General features: G+C 35.3%; 2 protein-coding genes and 2 long non-coding RNA genes across 4 annotated transcripts; 2 read left to right on the top strand and 2 right to left on the bottom strand.

Annotated features, from left to right (window-relative positions):
• Positions 1-1855: 1855 nt before the first annotated feature.
• Positions 1856-2450, bottom strand: LOC147943831 (uncharacterized). Its single transcript, XR_015558553.1, has 3 exons — positions 2363-2450; positions 2194-2258; positions 1856-2035 (listed from the first exon to the last, which is right to left on the bottom strand). It is a non-coding gene; the product is annotated as an uncharacterized LOC147943831 (long non-coding RNA).
• Positions 2451-4107: 1657 nt separating this feature from the next.
• On the bottom strand, positions 4108-4956 carry LOC147943830 (uncharacterized). The gene is made up of 2 exons (XR_015598137.1): positions 4827-4956; positions 4108-4734 (listed from the first exon to the last, which is right to left on the bottom strand). It is a non-coding gene; the product is annotated as an uncharacterized LOC147943830 (long non-coding RNA).
• An 809-nt stretch (positions 4957-5765) lies between these two features.
• On the top strand, positions 5766-10807 carry LOC104789520 (uncharacterized). Its single transcript, XM_087450153.1, has 12 exons — positions 5766-8139; positions 8216-8344; positions 8438-8572; positions 8659-8705; positions 8797-8927; positions 9022-9101; positions 9231-9428; positions 9511-9717; positions 9801-9948; positions 10047-10180; positions 10263-10352; positions 10444-10807. Exons 1-12 carry the CDS (start codon positions 6922-6924, stop codon positions 10561-10563), a joined length of 2637 nt encoding a protein of 878 aa, XP_087306279.1. The 5' UTR covers positions 5766-6921; the 3' UTR covers positions 10564-10807.
• Positions 6203-6790, top strand: LOC147943829 (uncharacterized). Its single transcript, XM_087450154.1, has one exon. It carries the CDS (start codon positions 6203-6205, stop codon positions 6788-6790), a length of 588 nt encoding a protein of 195 aa, XP_087306280.1.
• Positions 10808-10965: the final 158 nt, after the last annotated feature.

The raw sequence follows: 10965 nt of genomic DNA, 5'->3' as shown, positions 1-10965 counted from the left end.
AAAAATATTTTGGAATTCTGAGACCATAAAGATACTATATGATTATACATTTTAACCTTAGAAACATAAAAGTTAAAGAAGAGACGTGGAGGCAAATGGCAGTCTTTGACCATTAGGGTCAACAAAGTCGTGCGTGCATGTCATGTGTTCTTACTTCCTCTTTTTTGATAATGATGAGCGAAACCCTATATGTCATTTTATATATTTGGTCCATGCTTGATTAGTTGATTTGATACTATTTCTGTCACGAATTTTTGTTCGTTTAATTAAAGTGATATTAGTTACTTTAAAATTCTATAATCACCGTTTGAAATTCACTAGATGAGAGCTGGTCGAACCCACTATTCATATTCGTGTGTGTTATATTTTGCAGTACAACTTTATCAAAAGTGTTCAGGTGGGAACAGGTTCAACTTCTTGGATATTAAGGAGCCAAAAAGCTTCATTCACTCGCTTTTCGTTTTTGTTATTGGAGTTAGAAAATGCTGAAGCACTAATCGAACTTTTCTGTAGTACTATTTTTTTTATCGATTATACTTGATTATCACAAAACCAAGAAAAGTTTTATAATAATACACCTAAGGTCTAGGTGTCTGATTAGTCAATTAGACGTTTGAGCTTTTTAGTTTACTACTATAAAATAAACATAAATTATTTCTAGAAAGCTTTGGATTTCAATCATTTAAAATAGTACTGCAAAACATATGTATTTCTAGAAAGCTTTGGATTTCAATCATACTGTATTTCTAGACAAACATATGTATTTTAGTTACATAAATAACTAATTAATCTATTAAAGATATCCCCAAAGTTCTGATAGGTTGAATGATAAATTCCTTTACCATAAATTAAATACATTTTCACATTCAATCATCTATGTATGTCGTGTGATACCTTTAGTTTCAATAATTAAAGCTCTATCAACTCATACAAACTATACAGTTTATCAGTTCCAGTTATATAACTATTCCATGAAAGTATAAACTTTGAACTAACTACTCATGTCAGTTTGACAAAAAAAGTAAAGACAAAAGAACCACTCATGTCAATTCTTCTTAGTTGAGTGTGAGTGTGACACTAAAATTATGAATGTTTCGATGATCAGAGCAGGTACTGTGGTTGGTAATATGTATTGTTATTGGTAAATGGCAATCTTTCAACTTATGAGTTAACATATATAAAAGTTAATATTTAGTTGTTTGATAGGTCACAATCTAATATATTCGCTAAGTATTTTTTACTTATCCTTAATTTCGTCAAAACAATGAGAAAAATCAATTACCGTGATGTCCTTGCCGTTCAGGGACATACGTTTCTCCTTTCTAACCATCGACTGTCTAAAAAAATCGAAATCGTTGACTGATATTTCATTGTTTATATGACCTAATAATTTTTTTTTTAAATAGCATCATCAACAAATGGGTAGTGTCTACATTCATCTATGCTATATTTTGTATGAGATATATATGAAATATAACAAAGACCAAAGACAAGCTGACAAATAATTAGGAAATTTAAATAAGAAATCAAAAGTCAAAACTCAAAACTCAACGTTTACGCTTAGTTGAATTAGAGATACATGTATAAAGTTTTCAACATCCACTCCACTAATGTCGTTTCTTATCACTTATTTAAGATTAACAATTTTTAGTAATCGGATAAATTATACGGACCGTAACAGACTTTGCATAAAATATAGTTTATTTGTCTTTTTTAGTTTACGTTTTTTAAAATATACATCACGACGACATCGCCTTTTTCTCTACGATTCTTTGAACTAACAACTAACAACTTTGAGTGTCAAATGAACTAAGAGCCGTCTATTATTTTTTAGTAGTAAATAGTAAGGTAGATGTGTCTAATTAATAGCAAGTCTTACATTTACATTCATCCATATTGGTTACAATAATGTCCCCATTTATTTAATTACAAAATGGTCTTTACCTTTTCAACTATCTGTCCATTTGAGCAGTCCTCAAAATAACATCCTCTACACCTCTAGCTTTCTCAGGTTTTACCAGGGCAATTCGAGCAACTATAGAGCACAAAGAAGAAGAAAGAGAAGCATCAAAGATATGTAAACACAATATTGTGTCTCCCTCGAGCTTTGGAAGATCATCATATTGGCGACTTAATGAAGGAAGAAGGGAGAGTAACTAATTGAACTCCCAAGACATATTAGATGGGACTTACTTCTCTCTCTGGCTTAGGAAGACAATATTTGACTAAGCATCGTTTGTTTACGTTCATCAGCTTCCCTACACGAAAATGTTTCAATCAGACAATACATTACTTCAAAAACAGAATTCCAAACCAAACAAAAATCATATATGAATGCCAACTAAAACACAAGGATACACACCTTCTAGCATCATCCTGTTGTTTCTCTTGCTCTGGATTTTGCTGATTACCACCATGCTTACCCTGCAAAATTATGCAGTTTAGTGAAGATCTCACAAGGGAAACAAGTTATCTGAGAAGAAATCAGATATCATTAAAGGTATATTAAGAAATTTAGACAAAACCATGAGGATAGAAATTAGGAGGAGTTCAAAATAACTACACCCAGGATTTTATATCAGAAAGAAACATTGAATACAACCTCTCTTAATTTTTCCTACAACATGTTTTTTAACCCCCTCTAAAAGGAGCAAATTCATGGCGTATCGATTATCCACCTATTCTGCAAGTGATCTACTTAATATTGGAGACAGGAAATATTGAAAGACTTAAAACTAAGACAGACCTGGAAGATCAGTATTGGTGTTGGCAAGAGAGACCAGCTGCTCATGAGTACGGAACCTGAAAAACTCTTTTGGGAAACTACCGTAAGACTCGTCAAGTTGATCAAAAACAGTGGTAGATATGAAACGTATTGAGAAGGGGGAATTGGTAAGCTTGAAACGTGAGTTGCTTCTGGTGACTTCAAAGTCTGACATAATATAAACTCCCCCCATCACGCGGCGAATTCTCAAATTTCGATAGGTGGGTAACATTGATCGACCCTTGGATGACACAACTCTACAGAAAAACAACAAATAGATATTTTTTTCCAAAATCGACTGATTGAGATATCAAGTAGAGATGGGAGAAACCTTTTCGTCAATGAGTAGGAAGTCCACTCCCATTAGTTGGCCTCCTTTTTTGACGTTTCGGGCTTGCCAGTGACGAAGCATCCTCCCTACAATCTGTTGGTGTAGGCGACCGGCCTTGAGGTTTGCGAAGGAAACAACACTGGAATCCATTATATTAAAAACGAATTTTAAAGAGAGAAGGAATTGTAAGATGAATGTTATTGGAGAAGATGGGATTATACAGGAATTCAAGTTACACAAAGTAAAGGGGAAGTAGTGGGGCTACTATTGAAAGAGAAATCATTGAAGGACATCTTTTAACGGTTTCAGAGCTATACGAGACGATAGCGATGGAAGTGAGGAACCATCAAGAGGCGTGGCGCTTCAGATTTCTCATCGGCAGACGGTGGAGAAGAGAATCGTACAGAAAGGGTTTTATTTGGACAATAGAGTAAACGAATAATGATATTTTGGGCCCTGAGAGAAAAGTTAAGCTGGGCTTCCGAAGACATAAGAGACAAATATTTACATAAATGGGCTGTGTGGGAAACTATAGGCTACAGAAATTGGCTCTCTCGAAAAATATGGCCTAATTACACAAATGGATATGCTGACGTGGCATCACCAGAAGTGAGAAAAAGCCAACTTTATATATATAGATATTATATTATCATAGTCACAAGACAAGTTGAATAGATTAGCAATGACGTCTATCGAAAAAGATATGATCAAAGAACTCGAGTACGAGAAGCATTTGCTGCGATGAAAGTTAGAAAATTTGTTTTTAGATTATTTTACATTTTTAAATTATTCAATAATTTTTGAATTAAATTGTAGTATTTTAATGAAAATTTTTTTAGTTAGATTTTACATATAAAATATGCTTTAGGCCACTAAAAACCAAGGACCGGTCCTGATTTTGTCCAGCATTTCACAAATATATGATTTTGCACTAATTCATATATATATTGAAGTAACATATTTAAATTATTGTTTTGTCAAAGTATAAGTTAGTACGGGAACATATTTGATGTATAAACCAAACATATTTTTTTACTTTTAATATGAAAAACCTTTTCCACCAAAACACTTTATAGGCCCCCTCGTATTTTATTAGCAAAGAGATTTCTGGTTATGGTGATATAAGTAAGAACTTAACAATCATATTGACATTTACATAAACGTTGGGGAGGTTGACCCGGCCAAACAAAAGCGGCAGAGCATTCGCAACGTATGACAAGATCTTTTGGCGCACGAGGCATTTTCTTGATGTCGCTTATGCATGTACTCTTCCCATTAGTTCCACATGTTCCAGGAAATTGTCTGTTCATGTCGCAGCCCCCACTTTGTTTTGGACTCCACGGCCGTGTTCTTTTCTATGTCGCTTGAGCGACTTAAAAAACAACTAGATTTTCAATTAAATTTAAATCAAGCGATCAATTATAAGTGAGAGACGGAGAAAAACTAAGAAAAGTTGGTCGCCGCGTCGATTAAAATGGACGCTGGATAATCCAGCGACAGCAGCATCATCAATAACCAGGGATCTGGAGAAAGAATTCTCTCACAACAAAAATCCAGCGACATGAAAAGGGGGAAGGTGTGTGTAAATTTCAGTCGCCGGAGCTGTCGCTAGCGACATAGAAAAGAACAGGGCCCACCTCTATAGTGAGAAAAAAACATCATCAAATAACAGAAAATATTAAGATTATAAGATAAGAAGTTGTTAATGTGAAATATAAAACTAAAAATTACCTCTAACATAGCATAGAACGAGGAATGTGAGAATACAAGAAACCGTAAACAAAACATCACATTTCATAATTCAGAATATGAGAAACAAGTCGTCTCTCTTAGAAATATATTGTTTTTCTTTTTTGCCAACAACACTCATAATATATATACTCAAGTAACCCAACACACATAAAATTAGATGTTGCTATTATTAACTAGGAGGAAGAAGACTAGAGACAATTCTACGAAATCGATGGAATCGGTCTTTTATTTTTTTTTTGAAAAGTTCTCTTATACAAAATTTAATTTTCTAATCCATTCATCACATCTCCAACAAAAAACTTTTTAAAAACTCATATTATAAATTAGGAAATTCGTAAGTAGAAGTATCACAATATTTTGGTATTTGTATATCAATCTTATTTACATTACATTTCAAAAAAAGAAGATGACCAAAAAAAAGATATGCATCAAATATGTCGGATTTTCTTTGCATTTTATATAAGTTGGAAAAATTAAAGGAAAGAAAATGTAGTTGTGCTAAAACTATACTGTAAAAAAATAATATTAAACTAGATCCGATATTTCTTAATTTTCTATAGTAAGTTCCCCTTTTTAAATACTTTTAGATAATATCAGATTACAAGTTACAGAAATATGAAAATAATTTCTAATTTTTGACGTTGTGTTCATAATTTAATTTTAGAATGTAACTGCGGAAAACATTTAATTTACAACATATATGGTAAATCAAAATAAGATATTCTTTTGTTTGATTTGTTTTTTTTGGGTAAATAAAAATTAAAGATAGAATTTATTTTCTAATTTAATTTATAAGATAATTTAAATGGTAATTATGATATTTAGCATAGAAAAAGTAGTGGTTCAATAAATAACTACAAAAGTCACACATTTCACAAATTAAACTACAAAAAAAAATGGGCAATTTTTAACATGAATGTTACACAGTTGTTTATGTTAGAACGAACATTCATGTTAGTCACACAGTTGTTTATTAACGCGTGGATCTTTTACTACTGCCGTATTATCTGTTTCTATATTCAGTTATACTGGGAAGGTGCGTGCAATAAAATCAAGTAAGGTATGTAGCTTGCTTAAAAAAGATTTAAAAAAAAAAAAAAGGAGTGCCCACAGGGTGTTCGACACAATTCCTGAATGGATTTTTCGTGTTCAAAAAAGAAAAAAAAAAATAAAAAACCACGAACTGCTCGTCTCTCTTTGTCACGTGGATCTCACGTGATTAAAAGGTTCAACATCTTTGTTTACGTAAAAAGCCTTTCATCTTGTTGTTATCATCAATTTCCGTTGATTTGTTCCCGCCTCGCGAAAGCCCTTGACAGAGACCAAGAAAACGCAAGAAAGCCCTTGAGAGAATCATGGAGCCTTGTTACCATTCTGGCTGGGACGCAGAAAAACACAAACTTGCCCAACGTTACTACGAACAAGGAGATCACATGACGGCCTTGGAGGTGATTGAAGATTCGTTTTTGAAGATCCGTGGGAAGCACAAGCTTCCATCAGATCTTCATTACCTACAAGGTACTATCTTCATGGAACTAGCGAGGAAGACGACAGAGAACAGTGACTTGAAATTTGTCTTCTTGCTGGCTTCTGTTGAATGCTTTTTGGAAGATTACATGGTACAAGCGTTCGCTGCAGTTTCTCTCTTCCAATTGGGCGAACATCTTGGCTCAGCATTGTATTACAGGAAAGCCGTCAAGATTGCAAAACAGAGTTTTGATCATTTGAGATCGCTCGAGCTCGAGCTAGCTACTAAACGTGAACTTGAACGTATAATCGAAATGGCACAGTCTAGGATCCTCCACGGTCTTACTCCGAAAAACTCTGACACAAAACATAGGGAGCCAAAGGAGACTCGAATCAAGATAAGGAGTGACTCGCACACCATTGAGGTGAAAAGATTGAGGTCGTATTGGGCGAGTATGAATGCTGAGAGAGAGTAAAAAGAACTTCATGAAAGTAAGCATTACAGAGCTTACAAGTTATGTCGAGAGACTATATGGCACTGAAGGGCTGGATGCTTTGGAGCAAGTTCTTGAATCTGCAAGGATAAACAAAAAAATGGAAATTTTGGATGTGTCGAGTTTGTTCACACAAGTTCTTTTATCCTAAAAAGTTTAAGAATCATCTTGAACAAGTTCATGCCGCAAAATATAAACCTCTGAAAGAGGATATGGCTCAGAGGGTAGATGAAGTCTGGGCTGGTATGATATCGGTTGCAGATTGGGAACCTCTGGATCCAGTAGCTGCCGCTGAAATGATCAAGAACCGGCTCGAATTTGTGAAACAGTTTGCATATGTGAGTGGATGGTCCAAAGACTGGCCTTTGGCTGCAGATGAAGACCGCTGCAGGTTACTCAAGGAAATCCAATTGCTACTTGTTTCGTTCCGGGAGCGGAGGATTCTCTCTTGTAGCATTCAAGACTGGCTGATGCAGTTTCCGGTGAAGTATCTTGCACAATTTCAAGTTTCCGAGCTCACTCTTGCTACCGAGTGCCGTTTGCTGGAAACACCTCAGAGTATCTGCTTTTTGGAATGTCCTGAACTCAATCAAATTCTAGACCTACTCAAACGCATCAAGTGTGAAAGGGATGATGGTACAGGACTGATTTCAAAGGTAACAGACAGTTTATGGCGTCGTACTAGAGTTAAAGAAAATATTGATATTGACCATGAATTTTCATTTATGCTTCTGGATAAAAGACTTCTCAGAGGAAAGATTGCTTCATTCGATGATCAAGGGTCAATAGATGTTTGTGATCACAATGTTTACTATGCCAAGACACATCCTCAGGGCGATGATTTCATAACCTGGTTACTTGACTACTCTTTGATAGATAAGAGCTTTGCGTTTCCCAGATCTATCAGGTCACACAATCTTGATACAAGGGTGGCTGTTCTGAGAGCCATTCACTTCACGCGGAGGACTTTGGTAGCCAGATATGCAAAGAAGTGGCGGATCCTATGTTATGATGAATGTCTTAATCAGGCCAAGAACTTTTGTATACAAGAAGATGAAAGTAGAATGAATGTTCTGGTAGATCAAAGGAACATTTATGCATCTCTTCTATACAAGAAATGTGAAGAGCAGTTAACGATAGATGTCGAAGATCCTCATGTTACAGAACTATTCTTGTGTGCAGTACGAGATGTTCTCGAAGGTGCATCGCAACCGACATTTGATTTCACTAATGCAGAAGACTGCCTGACACTTATACATGGTCATAAAAATCTCAGTGATGATATTGTGTTAAAGTCCATAGACCTTCTGAAATCAGTTGTCACCAAGCAGGTTCAGTCCTGTTCTAAGTTTTAATTTACATCAGATTAACATTTTTTGTTTTCGTGATATATATATTGACTCGCAGGTTCTGCTAGCCGATTCAAATATTTTGCTGGTTGAAAATTCAAGGATAAATTTGCTAGACGACCTTGTCAGGCTTTCTGTTTTTGACTACCGCTCTTATATCCTTCCCCTGCTGAAACGTTTCTTGCGGGTTAGTTTTTAACTTTGGTTTTGTACATAGAGCTTTCATCTTCCCCCTGATTTTCTCATTGCCTTATGTTTCAATTTATGTCTCTTCTTCTAGGAAGAGTTGGATGGAATTGTAGATATGGATGCCAAAGCCAAGTTAGCTTCAGTAGAAGCAGAACTTTTAGCCGAGGAAAAGAAAAAGAAGGGGAAGAAGTTAGGACCAAAGAACAAGAAACATAAAAGCAACAAGGTTGTGGAAGGTCTAAATTCTCTATTTGCTTCCATGAATTTTTGATTACTCAGTCGTAAGAATGAATTTCCTTCATGGTGTAATAGAGAACTTCAGCGAGCATGTCTAGTCATCTTGATCAGGATGTCGAACAGTAAGTACAAGTTTCTCAAGACTCTTTTTGCAAGTTTATAAATTGTTTTTAGGTCTCCTCTGAGCAAAACGTGTTCTTTTAATATGTCCAGTGAATCTTCTATTAACCTTGAACCGGGAGTTATATCACTAAAAGCGGCAGAAGAAGATTCTATGGAACCAGAAGAAAGGGATCGATTGGAAACTTTATCCCACACTAACAATCAAGAGGAAACTATTAAAGGTTAAACGAGAGCTTTGTAATTTACAACTTGCTCTTTTTTTTTTTTTTTTTTTGAGATGCTTGTTTCTTACTTCTTTCATTCGTGATCTTCAAGATTTGAATAATACGCTTAGAAACGATTCACCGTCAGAAGATGCAACCAGATACCGTTCAGCCCTTGACATGACGCTTAAGGTATATCCGTCACCATCAAAAATAAGATTCAAAACCTTGACTCATCTCTACTAAATCGAGCTCATTTTTTTATTTTCATATATTATCTCTTTACCTCCTTATTTATTTTGACAATTTGTGCTACGGCAGGCCCTTTTAAACATTAAGGTTTTCAAAGAAGATTTGGTGCACAATGGCCAACCATTTCATGACAACTTGGGAGATCAAGTTCCTTATGCACTGCAAAATTTATTTTCTGCCTTTGTCTCGGAACAGATAACAGAAGAGGGACTCTACAGTTACCTCCTGAGCAACTTGCTTGCTTCCCTAGAAGAAGTTCTTTCAATGGTTTGTGTGGATAAATATAAGCTTCTAAGCTTGATTGTTATTCCATGGTTGTACATGTCATTCAGATTTTTACTCTTTGCAGTCAAGTGATGCTGTTGAGGTACTAGTCACGATCCTCGAGTTTTGTCATTGCTGGAAAACTCCAGAGAGAGAAAGCTTGGTAACTCGCCTTTTTACGTTGGAGGAATATGAAAGAATGAGTTGTAGGAAATGCAGAAGGGAGCCAAATTATCCTGAGCAAAGTTCTTACGGAATTGTTATGGCTGCAAATTCAATCAGAAACTTAAAGGTTTGTTTCATTTAATTCCATATTTTTCTTTTCTACACAAGCTGGTACTTAAAATGCTGCTCTGTGATTATTGATATATGCAGTGTGACTTTGGGGATATAAAGTTTGAGGACAGCCTCAAAGTGATCCGCATGAAAGATGGAATGATATGTGATGTTAAAACAGGAGGCTGTGGAGAGACAAACTTTGTCGACCACACTATAAGTAGATGCCCGCCTATTTTCACAATTGGTAAGTGATGACCATGATTGTAATCTAATTTACTCCCCTTCATTTATTGTGGTATGCTAAACTGGTCTTGCTGCTATTTTTGTGGGTTTGCAACATAGTGTTGGAATGGGTGAAGAATGAAACCGAAAAAGAAATATTTGAAACAACAAAGGCATTGGACTGGGAGATAGATATTAGCAGGCTGTACGAAGGCTTAGAAGAAGCAAACATTAAGTACAGGCTTGTGTCAATGGTAAAATCTGAAACAGGGTCACAAATGTTTGTGTTATTGTTTTTCTGTATCTCTGTTACAGTATCAGAATCCTGGATTGCAGATTGGTTGTGTTGAAAAAGGAGAATACATTTGCATGGCTTATAAAAAGAACCGGTGGGTCAGTCTCAGACATGAAGCTTTAGCAGAAGAGGTAAAGAAAAAACAATTTTCTTTGTCATTTATGAGTTGAGTTGGGAACTTAGATAGGTGAGACATTATTGATATGTGTGGTGATGCCATAGGTTGTAGGTAACTGGAATAATGTGATCAGATTCTGTGGAGAAAGAAAGGTTCGGCCGGAGATTCTGTTTTACGAAGCATTTCAATGGCCCAACAAGTGGCAAAAGTTTATATCAATATGAAAGAAAATCTACCATTCATGTAAAAAAACAGTCGTGTTCTTTGTTCTTATATGAAGCTTGTGCAAGAGTAACACAGACAGACAAAGGTGAAGCAGAGACCATAGGATTAGTGTCTCTAAAACCAACTGGATCAGCATAGCTATGAACATTTTTAGTGGGCGAAGTCCATTTTCAGACTTAAGGTAGAACATTGATTGTATATATCACCTGTTGGAATGCAATTTCGACTCGGCCATGTTTGTTATTGTTGCTGAACCACATGTGAATTTTGATTAGAATACTTTCATTTTCTTGTCATAAGATATCTTCACCGAACACAAAAAGAGCTGCTTCACTTAACTTTTTTTTTTTTTTTTAATTTTTATTGAATACTAGAAATTTGTGGTTTCAGGAAAACACACT

Source organism: Camelina sativa, chromosome 5 (genome assembly GCF_030686135.1).
Source record: "Camelina sativa cultivar CO46 ecotype springtype chromosome 5, ASM3068613v1".
Classification (NCBI taxonomy): Eukaryota; Viridiplantae; Streptophyta; class Magnoliopsida; order Brassicales; family Brassicaceae; genus Camelina; species Camelina sativa.
This window is presented reverse-complemented; position numbering and strand designations above follow the sequence as displayed.